Source organism: Varroa destructor, unplaced genomic scaffold (assembly GCF_002443255.2).
Source record: "Varroa destructor unplaced genomic scaffold, Vdes_3.0 BEIS01000003.1, whole genome shotgun sequence".
In the NCBI taxonomy this organism is placed as follows: Eukaryota; Metazoa; Arthropoda; class Arachnida; order Mesostigmata; family Varroidae; genus Varroa; species Varroa destructor.
In genome coordinates, this window is record NW_019211456.1 from 34,122,199 (window position 1) to 34,142,865 (window position 20,667).

The following is a 20,667-nucleotide window of genomic DNA, read 5'->3' on the forward strand; positions in this document are numbered from 1 at the left end:
AAATCATTGAGATTGCCATTGTTAGAGTTCTTCGTCAATCCAATTTATCATATATATTTTTTTGGTCAGAAACTAAAGTACCAATCCAGTCAAGTTGTGCGCAGCCCTCGGTTCGTATCGCAAAAAAAAAGACGCAAGACGCCTCACAAATTAGGTCTATATAGATAGAGATCTCAGACAAGTACACTTTCCTTATTCAGCACACAATATAGTTTATTAGATAGCTTAATTAGCAGTCGACAAAGAGTGTCCAGCTTTACCTCTATAACATAGGCGTAAGTACAGTAAAGCACACATCACGTACCCAAGCGAATTTTCATTCGTATGGCTAAAGCTGTGCAGACGATGAGATATGATCGTGCTGCTGCTGCTGCATCTGTGGATGCCATGAAATGAACAGGGCGTCTGTCGAGGTCTCATAAGCTCCCCTTTCGTTTGCGGTAATTGGCCTAAATGATTGCTCGCAGTTTAACTAGGACAACAGACCGCCGATTATTTTCCGATGGAAAAACTCTGTTGAGCTGAGAGAATGGCACGCTTGCTAGTTGTCACATCGTTGACGAATCAGCAACATGCACAATGATTGAACAAGAGGCGATACGGCGTGTGCTGCTTTTCCCGTCGTTACATCTTGCTGCCTTTTAAGAGTACACATATGTACAGATAGCTTCTACACATTGTGCGCCTCTCTAGGAAAAAGCAGACAGTAAGCTATGTCATTTGCGCCAGCGAACGACGACGACGACGATGGGATCGTTCGCGGAGCGTCCGACGCCATGCGGCGATGCTCACGTAAACAATCACTCGTAGAACTTTCACCTTGAAAGATTACTCTAAAAGACTTTCACCTCTGCCAATGGTAAGCCCTAAACGAACGAAAAAAATTCTGGCTGGTCAAAAATCGGTCAGGAAAAGGAGCTCAACAAGATGGCGGTAGGAGAGGTCGACGAAGTGCGCTGTTTGCTAGATTCCACAGCTTTGGTTGTATTACGGAATCCGACATGAATTCATTAGGAGCGGCGGCGTCATTTTTGTGTGGCAGTTACTGAAAACATACGGTTTATAGATCAGACGCGTTAAGAAAATAAAAACGGCCAACGGGAACTGATGGTTGTTAATGATCGTGTGCACATCTCTAGGTCAACAAACCGAGTGACTGAATCGGCAATGAGGAAACCGTGTTACTGTGAACACGTTTAAGCGATAACCATCTAGCTGTTACCCTATATTTATTTCACTGAATAGAAAAAGAAGTATCCTTCTTGTAGAGTTTTTGCTTCATCATGCCGCACCGGATCATGCTGCGTCAACTAAAATTATCCGGTGCGGTATAATTAGGCGGAAACATTGAACTCGTATCGCCACTAATCCATGCAAGTCAATTGTTCTTCGGAGAAGTTTACCTTAAAGTTGAATTTGCGAGAGTCCCTATGGCAAGACTAACGTCTCCTCGTCTGTCTCATGATTTCAGCCATTTGATTTTCCTACACTTGGCCCGCATCGTCAGTGAGTTACTTCACCATGTTTGTGTCCTTTATTATTCTGAATTACGTAGAATAACTATCATATCTTATTTCGCTTGTGTTGTCCTCACAATGACTTTCTGTCTTAGAACCCTGCTACAGCCAGTGAAACGTATAACAGTACCAAGTAAGGCGACGAGATAGATTATCGGTAACAAACGCAATAGTTCTATCTAAATCGGGCAAACGGGATTACTCCTACGGCCAGTACAGGAATTCGAGTTTTCGTACCTGTTGTAACACATACTCCATAAGCAGGCCTACCGTATCATCCGAATAAAGACAATTTACTTTAATGAGTCATATAATAAAGGTGTCCTATCACGCTAGCCAGGGATATTCACAGCGGATAACTTGTTGCATTGCTTGTACCGATTTTTTTACTGGGGATACGGTTAGCACCCGCTGTTATTGTTATTTAAACCTAACTAATTACAAACTCGTGTGTTCTTTGTTGCGTGAAAACTGGGCCAAGTGCATGGTGGAAGCTGTGCTCTAACCCCTGCGATAAAACGTCCGCTTGCCCAACTTATCTGTCGCATGCCGAGCGTATAATCCCCTCAGTCTGGATTATCTCAGCCAGACCTCTTTTACACTGCCTTAAGGGTAGCACCCGTTTTGAGAAATGCTGGCAACCTAATGATGCGACATCCTAATGTCTCATAAAATCATGTGAGTGAAAGCATCAACGGATTCTTCAATCCAATATCTGCTCTGAGACCAATACACTTGCTGAAGAACTTTGCTAACGAAGTTAGAATGACGGCGAGACAGATGAGGCAATCTACGAACTTCAGATATTGTCCGCTAAACGTTAGCCAGTCGTACTCTGAAGGGACTAAATTGAACCGCTTTTGTATTTTCCGTATTAGGAAACTTTTCTCATAAGGTACCCAGTATGTGGCTGTTGCAGATGGAATCTGTTACTATTATTTAGTACAGAATCCATACAGAGTTACACACGCACGGTAATGTGTATTCCGTGCGGGGCTACGCAGGACTGCATTCGGAACATCAGCAGGCTCAAGTCACTGCGTTACCTGTCGGTTGCTTTATAATCGAATGCTACATTACACTACGGTTGATCACAATTTAATAGGACGAAAAACAAAATATTCGAATTTTTCGAGGTTTTGCAGAGCACGGCGCTAAAGGATCAACCTTTTCACGCTAGCGCTTGTCTAATATCAGCGGCGAGAATTACGTGCTCCGTCGAGGCGAGTCATTGAGTCTGGTATTTTTATTCTTCCGTAACAAAAGCTTTCTTATAGTTGAACAGTCGAAAACAAGGCAGAAATTTCTTCTACAGCTTTTCTCAACGATCCCTACAAACGAGGTAGCTTCTGTCACAATCGACCGCCTCGAAACGACGAGAATTCTTCTATGATTAACACACTTGTATGCACGGCCTAACGCGTCGCTATTACCACAGCCTATCGTCCATGTCTGGATATTCGCTATATATCGAGGCTGGAATTTATTTATCACTAGAGGAACGCGTCAAACAGCCCTTCCAGCTCGATTCTTTCCGAACGTCGCCAGTATATAGCGCCTCGTGCTCAAAGAAAATTGTTCAGAACTAATCGTAGAAATTATATCTAGCTATATTATTCTATGTGATGATTTTAGTTTTATAAAAACGAGCGTAAATCTTGTGAAAAGCGAGCTAGTTGTTTTACTTAGAATTGTATACATTTTTACAGGTAGGCAAAGATTGTGCGGTTTACCACAGTCTTCTACTCCGTTGGCTGCAATTTACGTAATGTAGATTTCAGTGAGTTTTTTTTTGTCGTAGTATTAAATGTACGTATCTTTTGCCGGACTATCGATGACTGTTTGGACTCGATCTATCTCAAAAAATAATTTTTGCTCATGTTTTTGACGCATGGGACCACTCCATCTTACCAAATCAATATCGTCGATACAACATAATCTTTGACTATGGCTTATTTCAGATGCTGTTGCTCGTTGCCTTCTTTTAACGGTCAAATCTAATGACCCAAATATCTACCGGTCCCACCGTATATTTTTGTCTTAAGCCGCGATTGCTTAAGGTTAGCTAAATAGTGGGCACCAGCAAAGTAATGCGGTCATGGTCGTTTTGGGACGGTACATCTAAGCATCAAGTCCGTATGCAAACAGAATACCTCTTTGTATCATCTGGAGCTTCTTCTGGGATCAGAAAGAAAATCCCAACTTTTTTTGTTTCTTTTTTTTCGATTTCGGCTAACTAAAATGGTTTTACAAAGACGCATTGGGTCGCATCGTTAGTTTCACGGAGTCACCGCAACATTCCCACAGTGTCGTTATGTTCACTTTCTGCTACTATGAAAAATATGTATTTAGCCATTATCCCTATTGTGTAGTGGCCGATAATTTGCTGTATTTGGGTTATCTACGGTCCTGAATTTAGATTCATGTAGTACCGTGAGAATGCGGGAAAACAACAGATGCTGAACTCAACAATGGCCGCAAATGACATGACAGGTATCTGAGGTAAAGTTACAAACTAGAACCCACCAGGGTGCATAATTCAACAACGTATCCGCTTGCCCGCCTGTGTAAAGTGTTAAAGCGGATAGGGTATCAGACCAGATGTCAAATATATCTGCCCCGACATGCAGCTAAATCGGGCATCTGCATATCAGCGTAAACAGTCGACAGACCTGTTGTATCGGCTTGACTGTGATTTTTCATTGAAAATTTCCAACTGAAAGGGTAAAATATTTCTGAAGATGACATCATCCATTCCAGTAGAGTTTTAATTACTTACACAGTACTTACAGTACTTAATTAGTGCCTTTAGTAACTGCAAGGCATACTACATGTACCACTATATGTTCATTCATATTTCCAATGAAATTATTTATTGTTGTGCTAGACATCCTGTCGCATTTATTTTTAATGGCGCCTTTTTCTCTGCCCTCGTGAAGTTTGATGATGGGAGGAGTTCCACACTCATTTCGAAATTGATAAGAAGCCGGCGTGGTCGTAGGATAGAATCGCAGGTAACGCTAAAGAACGTTTTATCAGTCCATGAATAGCGTATCATTTGCTGGGGTCCATGTCCTTTTCTTTAACAGAAGCAAGCACAGAATCTAATAAAGAGGAAATTTAGCTTCAACGCTGGGTGACGTTAGTCACAAACCGATGCCAACGACGACTTTTCGTACCGAAATGGAGACGTCGACTCTGGCAAAACCTGGTGCTGGCCGTTGTCTCTGCTGAAGGGAATCAGCTGTGTGCTGATCCGCTGAAAAAATCATTTCGTTGACTTGGGCGTCGCTTTTGTGGGTGTCAAATAGATTGAAGCACTGGGACAATACACTTGTTAGTGCGTCAAGGTATTTCATAATGAAAATAATGCATACCGGCCAAAGAGATTTCCGGGCGCGTTTAATAACCAGCTCAGATTGCTGCTGTACTGCTTTGAATCTTTGCTAACCGGCAATATGGGCACCAAAGTTAGAGATCAGAGGTACAGAACTTTGACCATGTATTAGCATCCCAGAACTACTACAAGTAAATAATCAAGTACTTGATTCATCAGCGGCTATCCTGCGCCTAGGTCCTAGACACGTCTGTCATTCTTCATAAGCTTTAACGAAAAGAGTCAATATTCCCCTAAGCAGGGAAGTCGCTAGTCAGGATATGTTTACCGTATATCTATCTTTTGCAAGTAGTATTTTACACACTGGCCAGACTTACCCTGTCCATCGACGTCGCATTTAACCACACTCATCTTATCCAGCTCAACTTTTCAAGAGGCTTCCACTTGACAAGTTCAACCAACTTACGAATGTCTTTTGTGGCCACAAAACTTAAAATTTTTGCAATAGATTCACGAGTCAGCTCCCCTTTCGGGCATAGATGTATGGCCACCGGGTTGTAGGACAATGCTATCCGATGGAAATACAGCCACCATCGACAGCCACGTACAGAGCTCTTCTAAAAGATAGGTTCTTTTTTTTTTTCTAGGAGATACACCTCCGCACCTAACAAGAGGGCACTTCCTTCTATGTCCTATTTTATAGTTCACGTTTCTAACAGGATGTACGAACAGCAGCGCCGCTGGCACAACTACATGCCAATACGACCAAAATTGATACGAAAGTGATGATGATACAGCGTTTGCGAGCTCGGCGGGTGCCAGACGAATTTCCTAACCAACAGTACACATACTATGACACTAACCTTGTTTATACTGGCCTAAGCAATAGTCTGCAACAGCACTTTCCGTTTTTTCAAACCGCAGAGGTCGTCTGCGTAAAGTGCCAGTTCAAAACGACGCACCTCTTCGCTGACTCACGGCCTTCCTTGTGACGATACGGAGCTCACAACGCTGCAGACTGTATTAGTAGAACTATCGGTAGTGGCAGCAGTGTCGCCTTCATCGCGAGGGCCAAGACAGGCTGCGAAAGACGCCTAAGAGAGCCTTACAGCTGTACGGCCGAGGTTTTTAAGGTTTACAGCGTGCGCGACAACTGACGGTAGCAGCTACTGCCGCCGTATACCCGCCATACAATGACAAAGATTGTACTAGCAGAACGTTCGTACACGACGGGCTAGCTATTTGTCGGTGGTAGTAACTTACAGATGAGCAAGACAGTCTATGTGAAATTTGCCATTACCCATTCACCCCATCGCCTAAACTGAAAGTCTTTCTCTTTATTCGTTTTCTTTATTTTACGCTCGCTGCGTGCTTGAAATCTTGAAATTACCTCAGCGGCAAACTGACAGAGCGGCGAGGGCGCGTTGGCTTCTTCGAGGACCTACGGCCACGACTGATGCTTCGCAGAGGCGTAATTCTCATAGTTTAACTACAGATGTAGATTGGGTGAAGAGTAAACTCTGGAGAAGCTCATGAGGGTTTTGAATGATGGCATGTGCCTGTCGCTACCAGTGCTGCCGTCGGATGGTTTTTAGAAGGAGAAGAAGGTTCGAGCTCAAGCGCTTAGTAGCGACCACACGACAGTATCGTAATTCGACTGTGTGACGCTGCCTGTGAGTGTAGCGGCCACACTCGCAGTTGTATCGGAACGGCATCATTAACTCTGACTGCCGTACTGGCCCAGCTGAGTTAAGCAGTCAAGGTCACAGATGCACAGGCCGTGCATTATGCTTACGGAACGCGTCGTCTGGAACCCATTCGTGTGAAAAGATAGAATCTCTGACCATGAATTTGTATTTTAAAACAATCTATGCTACACGCTGCTTGTGTTTCGTTAGTCCTCTCTTGAGGGGTTTTTATGCGATAAATGGCGTGTTTTAGACAATAAAATTAAAGCGTCTGTTCCCTCAGCGTTCTACGAAAAGCAAAAGAACACGTAGCGAAGCTAACAAGAACAATCAACTTGCGAATAATGATCGATCTTCTAATAACATATTTTCTCGTCAATTATGAGTGGATTACTAAAAAAAGGTCCTTTAATCCATAAGTTAAAAAAAATGTCTAAAGTTTCTTTTGAAACGAATGCAACCTTTCTACACTCCGAAAATATTGACGAGCCAGCCCTATAGTCCCGACAAATCATTACGAGGCAATATCTAGAATTCGATGGCCTTTATATTCTCTGAAGTCAAAATTTACCTTCAACTCGCAGCATAGTTTCAAGCCAGTGCGTATTTTTACTCAAGCAAACAAAAACTCAGAATAACTAACACTATTTTTAATTAAAACAAACTGTTACTTGCGGTCGTCAGAGTTGTACTTCTAACAGTGTATTTACGTATATTACCTGACTGACTTTGAATTTTGGTAAAAATTAGCTATAAATCGCTCCAGCTTCAGACCAGATGCCTGATTGCACAATGTCCTTCATCAACACTTCTGACGCACCAGCAACTTATGATTGAAAAGCCAGCACCGCAGCAAGATTAGACATCGTCAACCCTCGAAATACACAACTCCGTCTGTACCGTACACTAAGCTATGTTCGCTCTTATCTTTAAAGAATGATTGGCCTTACGCGAGTCACCAGATACTCATCAATTTACTGCACCTAATAACGATTTCACCCGCCTTTCTAGGATTTCTAAATGTTTGCAGTTAGGTTAAGTTTTGCTCGTCTTGGACGCTATCGGATTAAATCTTATTTGTACATTTAGGCTGAATAAATCTATATGCAACCCCCATGGATATTCGAAGTCCTGCTTTAGGTCAACATATTCAGGTCTTGCCTTGGACAGGATAATCCTGTCTGTGCCATCTGCGGGTATTCTGCATATTGCTTCAGGTCAGATCGAATTATTCGAGTTTTATTTAGATCATATTTTAAAAGATACAATATTGTATGAGTGACGATTCAGTGATACTGTCCTCGTCAATGGCTAGCTTTCTATTGAAATCAATATCATTGTTGGTCTCAATTATTTCCCGCTGTCAAGCAGTAATTAGGCAGTTAAAACGCGGCCAGGGATGATGGCAGTGCGTTGGCTCATCGAGGACCTACAAGAACTGGCTTTTGATAAGCATCTGCGTAAAGCATGCGCTTTTAGTTAGTCTTACATATGTGTTCCTTGTCAATAAACATGCACACGTCATACTATACATAGACTAGATGTCGTGGATCCTATTCTTTGCTCGCATCGTCCTGCTATCTCGGGTTAGCTTTCTGAAGCTATTTTAGCACTCTGTGGCCTTCTTGAAGAAGAAGTTTCACTCTACCATCTGTATATGCGAAATAGCCGTAATATAGCGTTTGTAGCACTACAGAGGACGCCTTGTGTATATATATATATAAGCTTATGTATATAGATCTACTATACTATTCAGATTCGGACGGAACCATGACGTATGAACTAACTCCAAGGAAAAAAACGGCATAACCTGCCTCAGATACAGACATCTCCGCGAGACACTCGCCAGCAAATGATTTCAAGATGACTCACGGCATCCGCCATTGTGAAATAAGCTGAAAAGCAAAAGCTGCCGTGGCAAACTCTTTCAGCGAGAAGACTTTCGCTTCAAGGCGCCCTCAAGGGCAGTGGTCTGAATTTACAGAAAAGAAAGTTTTTCGTTGGTAAGCAACTGGTCAAAAACAATACGTGCGAGAACCGTGAGGATTCGTATGTGCGTGATTAGTGCCTTACGTAACGCTTAGTCATTTTCGTATTGGTTAAGCTCGACCTGACTTTGCTATGTTATATTGCTCTTCAGGATCTGTTTAGTATATCCTGATCTAGAAACTGCTTGTCGGTACATGTTTGTATACGATCCAGGGGCACAACATGACGCATGCTCATTTCTTTTCTGGAAATATCCTTTTATTAGCGAGTGTACTTTTTATGTCAGCAATTTTGTACATGTCAATGGTTTTCAAAGGATTTTCAGAAAACCTTTCTAATGAGATCTAGAATACCTAGCTTAAGAGTTAAACAATTGCAACACCTCATTCAAACAGCCTTTTAACCAATATTTTCCACGCTTGTTGTTGTTCCTTGCTAAATAGGTAAACATGCATAAATGATATTGTTGCGGCGGTCTACATCTACAGATCGACACTTAGGCATACATTTGCATACTGAAGCTTTTTGCGCTAGATTGATTGCGTAAGTCACTATGAAGAGATCAAGAGAAATTTAAAAAATACGGGTTTGAGTACTTATATTGACGCAAATTTGGCTTGTTATTGTTCAGTTTATATTGTTTGTCCGTGGTCGATAGTTTTAGCAAGCTCTATTTAAGCTGCAGAGGTATTCCTTACTGAAATGTTTGGCAATAATACTTATTATCAAACGGTCTAAGAACAGCTAACGGTACATGGTTAAAAACTTGCGTGAGTGTAGTTCTACGCGGAGGAGAATGTTTGATACACAGCCAGACAAAGAGCACAAAATAAGTTCACACTAGGTGCTCCATATATAAGCAGATAAGGAGAAAAAATCGTACGATTCAAATCGACAGCTGTCATTACGTATGAACTGAAGTTTACTTATTATTGAAGTTTATGGCATTAGTAAGTTTTATTGTTATATGCAATGTGACCTTTGATGGTATCTTTAGTCAATAAGTTTAGGAAAACTTTTTTACAAATACACGCAAAATTCACAGCAGAAAGGTTGCACCGCAGAGTAATGAAATTATATAGAAATTGTCGATATGAGGTAGTAAGTTATATTTCTTTTTCTGAGGGCTTTCGGTTCCGTTGACGCTAGTCTTTGCCAAAGATAAAGCAAAGTTTGTGGTAGATTTTGCAAGCGTACAAAAAGACAATTGGTCCTTCTTGTGCCTAAGCGTATGATTAAACTAATGAAACAAACGGAAGCACAACGCATAGATACGAAATTTGTTCCCAAAATGGATTATATCTGCTTGATTACCTCTATATATATATATATATATATAGAAACTAATAACTTTCGGAATGGCGCTTATGAACGTGGCTATCAATGCAATAAATAGGATAACAAATTGCACAGATTTGTTAAAATAAGCGTGGTTGATGCTAATGAGAACTTTCATTGTGTGGCAGACTAACCATGTACTTGAAATAATCGATGTGGAACTAACATAAAAGATTCATACCGCGGCCGTTTGTCCGTGGATAGAGGGCTGGATATGGGAATTGATATATAATATGAAAAAAAAACTTAATTTATCCACTTAAAGCTTTGTTCATTATATTCATTGCGCGACCCATGAATTAATCTATTTACAAATCTTTAAACTAGATTTTTTAGCTCTTTGCATTCTAGCACGAGAGAACGATGCAGACAAATGCCACTACGCAGGTATGTTTTACAGCATTTGCCGAGCGTCTACATACTATTCTAAGTATTCAACGTAACCAAAGTTCTGTTGTTCTACAAAAGAAAAAAACTTTCCTCTGCGCGGTTAATTTGCGGCACTGAAGAGCGAGGGGAAAAAGAAGTGAGGTGAACAATTTGCGTGCAGCTAAAAATACACGACACTTTATCTAGATGTTTGTTCATTGGAAACGACTCATTTTCCCGATTTACGACTTTGTTATTTAAAATAATGAGACAAAATTTAGGTTCAGGTCCATAAACTTAGCGTTTGGTTTTGCATGACCCACAGAGCAGCCTGTTACAACTTAGATGTTATAATATGCATTTATATTTAGACCACTGTTGGCTTCTAGAGATAAGCTCACTGGTCGATATACGTAGCAGGACATGTTTCCACAACGTCGTTAATTTCTGCTTAGTTTCTGTAATTTTGTTGAACGAGCGATAGAAAGATTTTGGGCTCGATTTTCAAAACACTTTGATCTAATATGGGCGGTCATCAAGCACAAAATCGGCAACTCGCATTAATCTATCATATAAAAAGAAAAAAAAAGCGAGCTATACCGATTATTCGCTACCGTCCGAAGTAATATATATATCGGTAAGTTATTATTTTCGACTGTTTTTCTATCTTCTTTCGTCACCTTTATACCACGAAATATGAACATAATATCTGCTAGCATTTATTTTTGCTGCTTTCGTGGTAGAGGTTTAGGCAGTCGAAGAAATAACTATTCGTCGTTTGTGGTAATCCCTTGCGGGATTCACTTCACCGTCCGTTTCGAAGAGTGCGAAAGGTGTGTGTCCTATATTGATTGAATCGAAAACTCCGTCGAGTGGGAAAAATTCCCGGTCGAGTTCTTTGGTGGAGTACCAGGATCTAGTTGTTGTTTTCTATCGAAATGAATCTGGGTTAAGGTTTACGAGAAGATTTCCGATATTTGTTTCGTTCGTGCCAACCTAATGTTTTTAGTAGAGTTACCGTTCATAGAGTAGGATCTCTTGACCAAGCGAAGCCTACATATCCGGGAAACCCCTAAAACTATCGGGGTGATCTTCGAGAGGCTCGGTACACCTCTTCAAAAAGCGACTGGGGCGCAACAGACGATTTACAATTGTGAACTGAAAACATTTAAACTATTTGATCCAAAGAGCGGGTTTCCAACTCACGGTACAAGCAGAGTACATGGGCCAACAGTGATTGCGAGCTACAGCTACTACTTTCGCCATGGCTTTTATTGACGCGGTGGATTAAACGGTTTTTAAAAAAAAAAACGGTTTAATTAAAGGCGGTTAAGGGTCACTGCTTCAAGTCCCGATAATGATGTATACTACTGTATAACCGTGTTAATAGCCAAACCTTTTTATTTAGTATTACTTTTAACCCACAATCGCGCACAGAATAAAAGTAATAGATAAAAACTCTCTTTGATTCTTTTGAGCTTTCAAGTCACGACAGGTTTTGTCGGACAACCACCTAAAGCTTGGAGATTCGGTAAATACCGCTGTCACCTTAATACTCTTATTGTTAATAATATTGGCCTCGATCCTAAAGCGGAGCATTTTTTGAATTCATATAAATAACAATAAACATAAGAGGAAGTTAACCTTAGGTTACTGAAATATTCCCCTAGTGGTGTATTTTGATTGAACTCTCCCTAACCTGACTGAGTGGCTTTCGCACTGGACACCTAGAGACATACGCGGTAACCGATGGCTAAAAATTTCGACGACCCTGTGCCTGATGAGTACATCGGCAGGTTTGTCGAGCTATTTCTATTGTATATTCCTGAAGTGAATCATTAGGAAAAAAAAAGAGAACATTGAAGCGACGCTCAGAGCTAGCTCCTTCGTAAGTTGGTTTGAATAAGCTGCTAGTTAGAAATTGTTTCTTCCAGATGAAAGCGTATCGTTAGAGCTGTGGAAAACGTTTGAAGCTGAAACAGGCACAGTTTAAGCAGTAACACACCATGCAGAGAGGTTACAGCGAGCGCGTCGTGCAAAATTCCGCATTTCGATTTTTTTTGCTGCTTCATACGGTTCGTACGGTTGTCCTCCGCAGTCGTATATTATAAAATGTTCTATCTTTTACTGAATTAATTTTTTACATAATATGCTAATAAGCAAAACGCAAAGTTCCTGGTCTTCGCAGAAGTATTGCTTCAATAAATGTTAACTCAATTCGACAACAAAATATGTCGTATTGTCAATGGGCATATCCATGCTTCCTTCGTCTAGTTTGAGACAGATAGGTATCGAACTATTCCGCGCGCTGTTGTTGAATAGGGTCCCGATAAATCAATAGCTATCCAAATGAAATCAGTCTATTTCATATGTATACGTACGGATGTATTTTATTAAAGTTTGAACTTCTGTTGAGCTTGTAGCATTCTGAGCGTGTTTGCAAGCATAGTCAAACACACTGGCGAGCCGAAGGAGCCCGATCAAGATTACGGAATCGTCTGGGAACCCGAACAGATCGCGCAAAGTCGTTGTAAGTGCTCTCATGCTGTTGCAGAATTTCGAAACACTCCGAAAGTGATTGGGAGTGAAACCAACGCTTTGCCAAACGGTTGCTACATGTTCGGGCGGATCAGCTACTTAATCTAATCAGGATTTACATTTAACACCAATGTTCTAGCGCCCCCTCAAGGCCTTTATTGGAATGATTTAAAGCTGCTAGTTTTAGCTAAGGCTATCTATTTGTATTTTCAGATAATGCCGATCATTTCATGTCCAGAAACCGTACTAACGATGATTTTGTCGGCGTTGTTGAATGCAAGCACGCTGAAAGTTGCGCCATTGAAACCCTCAAGCAGCTCACAGGCAAGTGGCTTCCGGAGCTCGCTGCCAGAATTCGCTTCTATAAGCGAAGCCGTTGCGAAAGGCAGCTTTCATTCGGAACTTGCTGTGGTTGGTATTTGAGGCTCCTCGTTCCCTTGAAGCGCGAGTCTTTATTAGAAATTATATAGATTTGTTAATACATCAAGTCAAATCGTTGCAATCACAGAACTTATATTAAGTTGTTGTTGTGTGTTATACGCATTGGAAAAACTGCGAAATTGTCAACTAAGACGAGGATCTAAAGGCAACGAAAAACAACCATTTCTGAGATAAAGAACCCGAACTATCGAGGACTTATCGAAGTAGCCAAATCTATCAAAAGCACGTCCACAGATTGTACAGTCCAGCTTTACTTGGCTTCAAAAACCCTGCTGTTATGGTCACGCAGTTGTTGCGTTCTACATAGATTAATACGCGTATCCCAGAGATTCGTTATGATTATCTATTTAGTCAAGTGTTTTCTTTGTTTGATCACACCTGTCGTGTGTATATAACACACAGCAACAACGTCACGGTGTAAAAATTCTTCTCTTAATAAACTTCATTCTAAATCATTATTTGAAGCTGCAAAAACAAAAATTAACTTGGTTTCATTATGCAGTCGTAGCATTGCAAATACTGCGACATTATAGCCGCCGCCAGCTGTTTGAACGCGTATTCGCTAACCCCTTCTCTTATCTTTCATCAATCATGTGAAAGCTTACAAAAACAATTATCTCTCGCCCTAGAAAGTGGACATAGAAAACAAGTAAGTTGAACTATTAGATATTTTATCACAAATGCACTTATAAAGAGTCGCCTTTAATTAATTAAAAATCGAGCAGGATAACAGACACTATGCAGATGCGACGGAACTTAGATTTAATGGGAATCTATTCGTCGATTCCGCCTTCTCCTGTCAACTCTCAATATTTACCCAATGCCGCTTTTCTTAGAGTGTTGCTTTCAATAATCTATACATGCGCGTAACTGTTGTTCCATTGACCATTGCTTTGCAGAAACCTAGCCGTTTGCTATCAAACTATGCTGACCGAAAGGAAATATATCTTATGGCTCTTTTTCCTTGATGTATTTTAATATATTTCTCATAATATTATATTTCATTTGGCTATGGCTGGATATTTTATAGGATATTTGGAGTAGATTAGAGTGAGAAAACGTATCGTATTTAGGCGAAATTTACTACGAATGTACGGCCTACCACAGCGGTTTGCAGCCAAGGGTCGCCACGAACCGGAAAATGGTCACCGTTGATAAAGGGCACTATGTTTTTATGTAAAGATGCAATGTTGAAGTTAAATAGAAGCAAAAATCACAAAGTTAAAGTTGACATTACTTTCAAATATAAGGATGAAAACCTAACTGTGGTAGCTATCACTGCTACCAAAAAGGTTCCGATTAATATGTTTTACCGATGTGTGTGATCAATTCCTCCTGACAATCGGGAGATCGAACGAAAACATCCCGATAAGTTTCCGATGGTAACTTGGTCAGGTAAATTGGTAATCTGAGTTGCTTGTTGTGCAATGACAGCATAACTAAGATACCACTTTAGAGATTTCGATACTGATTGCTAGCACCTTTATCGAAATAGAAATGCGTCATTAGATACAGTTTCAGGTATAACATGTCTTTATATTTTTCAAAGTTACCAGATGTTGTTCTTTAAGTTATAACCTATTTCACTATGTTTAAATGTTTGATCGTTGCTTTCTGGGGGATTAACATGAACGAACTTCCGCATCAGCTCCGTTCGATAGCCTTGCTCGATGCCTAATAAAAGACCCATCGTAGCGTTTATTGAAATCTACCAACATTTCATTCTATACGTGGCTCTATCACTAACAAGAAGTGATATTGCCTTTTTTTTTTTTTATAAAATTAAGCGTAGATTTAAACTTCGATAGCGGTGTAGTAACGCTTAGATATGCGAACTTGTTTGCGAAAAAGTTTACGTACGATTAAACTTAGCGGTAACGAATTCTCTAATTATAAAATTACTTTCGTTCACTTTTCAGTTACACTAAACGATAACATTGTAAAGATGTTAATGAGATCTATGTAAGGGGAGAAAGTATGTAACATGAAATGTTTATTTATCTCCGAAAGATATTCATTTTGGAAGAATTCATCATTTAGTAATCGCTAACTGTGAATTTAAGATAAATAATTAAAATATAGTTTCCTGGAATCATGAAGGATGGCCAAGAAGTAATAGTAAACATGTTATAAGACAATGTTATATAACTATTCCGTAGTATCAAACATTTCTAATATATCAACCTATTTAGAGTAAGGACGCAAGTACGGTTTTTTTTTTTTACAACACCCTGTTAGTTTAGCTGTCCTTTCTATAGCCGCATCATTGAAAAGTGGTTGAAGGATCCTTTATAGAGGAAGTTCAGAATAGATTGTGTCGGGATCTCGAAAGCATTAGTTGCAAATGTACTGCGATTCTGACGCTTCACATTTCGGAACTTTTACTTTAAATTTCAAGATAAGTTGAAAAAACGTATCGGCAAACACCCTATACCAGAGGTCTTCGTAATCTTCGCCACCTTAATTCATATAGATATTTTTTCCAAATCGGCTATAGACTTCTTTGGGGAAAACCACTGCTTAAAAAACCTGGGTATGTAATCGCTCTTGTTGTAAGTAATTCGACTCACTATTGATCGACGATTGTAGGCAGATACCCCCCCCCCCCCCCACCCACCCCGCGCGCGCGGCTCTAGTTTCGTACTTGTTATAAACCACATTATTCCTTCTTCTGCTATGACGATTACCATGAACTCTTATCACAATAGAACTAGCAGGGTGTCTTTTTATATCGATTGATCGTTTAACAACGGCTTGTAGTCTAGCTCGCGTGGGCCATCGTTTCCGAACCGAGAGGAAAGTGGGATAAGAAGGAACCACTAGGAACGCACAGAGGAAAAGTGTAACATTGGCCCGGATAAATGTCTAACCTTTAATACACTATCTGTCTCCATCTTGTACACCCGTCTATGGTTGGGTTTTTTTTCGCCCTTCTGCTTTCTCCTAAACTCGACGCTACTATCTGGTTTCCCTGATCTCCGATTCGTTCCTTTCGTATTGTGCTTTCCCGTAGTTCATGCTCTACCCCATTACAGTTACATTCGCAGCGATACTCAAGCGTCCCACTCCTTTGTCAAACTCCCTATTGGGGTTCCCCGTACCCTCGCTTCCCTCGGCTGCTCCGCGTAGATCTGCTATTTATCTGCTGTAGCGTTGTCATCCTCGTGTGCTGATGGGATAAACGGCCCCCACTATAGCGGTGGCTGAAGAGCGAATGGGCAGGGACGGGACGGGATAAAACGCCTGTTCGTAGTTGTCGAACTGCTGGTTGTCGGCGGACAAACGGTGATAGTGAGTTTGTGGGTGAAGTAACTGTGGCAAGAGGCTAGTGAGGGTGCTCCCAGCTAAGTGGTTTGGCCATCAGGCGCGCGGACGAGAACCGGGACCCCAAAGCTGTGCTGGTCTATTTAACGAGTTGGAGTGATTGCTTGCAGCCAAACTCGCTTACACAATCACTGCGATGCGATGTCTCGTATTAGTGGTAGCGGTGGTAGCAGTGGGGTGGTGAGAGTTGGAGTCTATAACGGTAGAGTTTGTATCTACGAGCATTTGTAGCGTTGTTGTGCTGTTGCCGTTGTCACCCTCGTCGGAGTATTCAGTGCTAGGAGTTCACACAAGAGCTCTAGAAGACCTACTGCAGGAAAGGGCACAACCGGCGGCGGGCGTTGCCCCTCTCGGAGAGGAGGGCGCAGAGAAGAGGGTTAGCAGCAAGAGCAACATAAGGGTCGTTGATGACCCTATCGGTCGAGAAGACCGACCATTCACCGCAGGACTGTCAGAAAGAGAAGTATCGCCTATCGAGGCTTAAATGAATGGACAACGCTGCTACAACGATCGCCCACAGTTGGTCAGAAAGCAATGTTAACTGAGCAGCTTTTGCTCGAAGAGGAACCTATCCACAGATATTCGTATGAATAGTCGTATGCAAGGAAAGAAAATACATCGGTTAACGCTGGCGTAACCCGATGCAGACATTTACGACTTTATAATGCAATTGAAAAAATTAAATACGAGCGTACCGTCCATTAAATAATAAAAAATCAATGTCGACGGCTCTGTTGGCATCAGTGTGCTGTTAAACCGTCTCTGTGCTCTAGCTGATATAGAAAAGAGGTAATATTGGAATTTTTATAATAAATAATTTTACGAAGTTTCCCAATCACGTCGTTTAATTCTGATTCTGACAGGGGGGCGAAAATTGAGTCCTAAACTACTACATATAAAACAAATTCTCCAATCGCATAGTCAAGGTAGCACGACGACTCATTTTGACTTTGTAAGCATACACTACCATGTGCTTCGGAGAGTCTTCAATACAATACAGTTTCTCGTTATAAGTTATTTATTCAATATTTGGCCAAGCTTTACGAAATCAAAAGTCAATTACGGCGGCGTCTCGTCTTCTCTACTGTATTCAACTCCGCTTGAATTCCGGAACGTCCAACACTCAGCTGCACAGATACCTGGGAGCAAACTTAGAAGGAGTTCGGCCGGCCCATGTCTTGACTTGCACCTTCTGACGTGCCGGACGCCTACCGTACCAAAGTTCTCGCTGCGTTTTCTCACCGATATTCGTAGCCATTCTCTATCACTCTTTCGCTTTCTATGTATTCCGAGGCTTGAGGGCTCGGAGCAGCATCGGAAAAGGGGTAAAGCTTCCACATAAAACGGAAGGCGGTACGATTTGTCGAGTCATCGCGCTCACTTCGTCGCCGCCATCGCTAACGGTGCGCGAAGCGAACCCCTGTCGAACTTGGGAGCTCTTTCGTCAATGTCGATTTTTTCTCGTCCGTACATTTACATACAGCCGAACATTGTTTCGTTTATGTTCAAAAGCGGTTCCTGTCGGTGACGAGAAGATATATTCCTTCATGCGTTGATGAGTTTCGAGCGACAAGAGTTGCTCAATCACGCGAGCGCAGCGCTGAGACAGCGACGCATAAACTGAGAAGGCGAACCATTAAAGTTATCGAATGGAACGGGATGCCGTTCAAGCATAGGCAGGCAGGCAGACAGACATAGAGTCGCACCCTCACCAAGCTACTCTTCCGACTGTCGTCTTCGCTGCGTGGTGAGGTTGCTTGTGGGCTCCGAAAACGAGCACGAAACGCACTGATAAGAGGTAATTTTGCTGGTATTAAAGTGTGAGAATACACAGAAACATCTTACTATCTCAAACAATCGTAATCGTCAGGAGTGCTCAACCGTTGATTGAGTGTCTGCGTAATTTTGGGAGTGAGCTCGATACGAGCCTGCGATAACGGCTGAGATAATCAGACTGATCTGACTAAGCAGTAGAAGTGGATAAATGTTAAAGTATTTCGTACTGATTTGTCTGCTGTAGATAAATGTTGGCTATTAATGGGTACGCTGCTTCGAAAATTACGGCTAGTTTACAATCCATCGATTTCGCCAATAGTAACTACAAGTTAAAAAATGTAAAGCCTTAAGGAGGGCGTGAGGCTGCTTGTTGATGAACAGCGAACAGCGTAGAAGAGAATTGTATAGTACAGCCAGATAGGTGCTTAACAAAGATAGTCAACTCGTTACGCAATGTTCAATTCAATGTTACGCAACCGTTGTGAAAGATTAACTAAGATGAAATGAAAGAAAAATGAAATTATTTTAGGCTACCGCAAAATTGATTAAAAGAGGTTTTCTAAAATAAAATTTCTTGCATTATTTTTCCTCTTTGTTTTTGAATAAACATCATAATTTGAGTGACAACAAGGAATGGCAATAAATTGTATAAAAGGTTGATTTCCGAAGTTAACTAGCCTTCTGAGCATCTTGTGTATTTTTATATGAAGGATGGCTGAATAAGGCCGCTTCCTTTTTGAATAAGCCCTTTAACAGCCTTTCTAGTTTTGCTACAGCGCAACTTCTTTGGGGTAAATTGGTAGGTCATAGAAATAATTTCTCGCCTTTGCTGCCGACTAACACAGGCTGAATATGCATATATACCGAAGGTCGCTCTATAAGTTAATTAAGACTCAAAATACTTAAGTGAATCATTTCCACCAAACAGTTACTTGCAGTAACGAATGCAAAAAGTTATTGCAGATAAGTGACAACCATAAGTAGCATGTCTGGGCGTCCGAACATCTGATGATGCATACCCATTATACTAACAGTTACGGTATCATCATCAGAAATTCTGCAACCTAGTATTAAGCGTATAATTGTTTTCTGTATTTTATAATTCGCTTGTTTAGTTACTTCTAAATGAGGAAGTTTACATGGGCCTGACCTTCAAAGGCTAACCGCTTCGGGCCATATGTCATATGTTCATTGTAAGAACGGGAAAAAAAGGCAAGATCATGTTTAACAGAGAACAGAGTTAACGTGGCAAGCTCAACCTGGCCAACTAGGCAAAACGTAAGAGTGCCAAGCCTCTAGAAGGTCCTATTTTTAATCATGCTATTTTAATTCGACATGATCCTCATTACTGCTTGATCAAAGTTTATTATGACGAAGCATCCAAGAGACGACATTTCTAGAACTTTTTACCAGCTTGTAGAGGATCCAAGCTACGACGGTAAGGGCTACATGAAAATTATAGCGTTTCTTTAAGTTCACATTCTATTTTGATTTTCTCATTCGTCCCTGTTTGAATGAATGGCAAACTGAGCCTGAAACGGCTCTTCTGTTCAATAGGAGCCAGATATACTAACGCTAGAGCTAACATAGTTTTCTTACAATATGACGAAATTTAATAACAGTAACGATATATATATATATATATATATATATATATATATATATATGTATACATATATATGTTCTTGATCGTAAAACCCAGCCACTGCTATTATTCATGCTGTGCACACGCAGCATTCGTGTTTGTGCATTCTTGGCAATGGTCAATGCTACCGCGTTCTGCAATGCCTCCCGCCTAGACCTTTCCTAGCGGCTGCATGCCAGTCACGACAGGCGGTCCCGGCGTTTTCGCAGTTCCCTTCATTGTCGTAATAGACATCCGGTACTTAGGCTTCGTGGAGTTTCTAGCGACTTCGTACGGTGTATGGTTACTCGCTTACCGTACGGCAGGCGTATATTCTCCCTTGCCGGTCACGCCTTTTTTCTTGCAATTAGTCTTTTGCGGTCAACCCTTATCTTGCGTCTTTTACTTCAGCATTGGCCACGACGTGGACCGCGGCCTGACGCCACTACTTGGTGCTGACGGCTGCCTTGATGGCCTGTCTCCTGCGACGATCTGGCCTTCAATCGGTCTGCTTCTGGCAATGATTTGACCGGTGGCTGACGTGATCCCGGCGTTGATCGCTCTCCAGGCTTGGTCGCTTCCATAGGTGTGTCGGGCGCGGGCTTTATCGCCGCCATCAACCTGAGAAGAACCAAAACATTCGTCAGAAACGGGTTGGCTAGGACTTTTATACCCTAACTGCGTCCAAGCTTGCAGCTGTTTAATGTTTACATTCTTGACTACATA

The 20,667-nt window shown here is 41.3% G+C and overlaps 2 protein-coding genes and 1 long non-coding RNA gene across 5 annotated transcripts in view; 2 read left to right on the forward strand and 1 right to left on the reverse strand.

Moving 5' to 3' along the window:
• LOC111246603 (actin-binding Rho-activating protein-like) overlaps positions 1 to 6,071 on the reverse strand; it is a 51,582-nt gene extending 45,511 nt beyond the window's left edge. Inside the window, exon 1 of one of the 2 annotated variants that reach the window (XM_022796468.2) lies at positions 5,232 to 6,071. In XM_022796468.2, the coding sequence (XP_022652203.1) occupies positions 5,232 to 5,265 (34 nt within the window). In that variant the 5' untranslated portion in view covers positions 5,266 to 6,071. The remainder of the gene's footprint in view (positions 1 to 5,231) is intronic. The other variant, XM_022796465.2, reaches the window with a different exon arrangement.
• LOC111246602 (protein O-mannosyl-transferase TMTC3-like) overlaps positions 1 to 20,667 on the forward strand; it is a 47,783-nt gene that overhangs the window by 4,192 nt on the left and 22,924 nt on the right. The window lies entirely within an intron of this gene.
• Positions 8,317 to 13,697, forward strand: LOC147756859 (uncharacterized). Of its 2 annotated transcripts, XR_015324167.1 has the most exons (5): positions 8,317 to 8,545; positions 8,975 to 9,074; positions 12,173 to 12,313; positions 12,662 to 12,768; positions 12,990 to 13,697. It is a non-coding gene; the product is annotated as an uncharacterized LOC147756859 (long non-coding RNA). The 2 variants fall into 2 exon arrangements; XR_015324168.1 differs by lacking the exon at positions 8,975 to 9,074.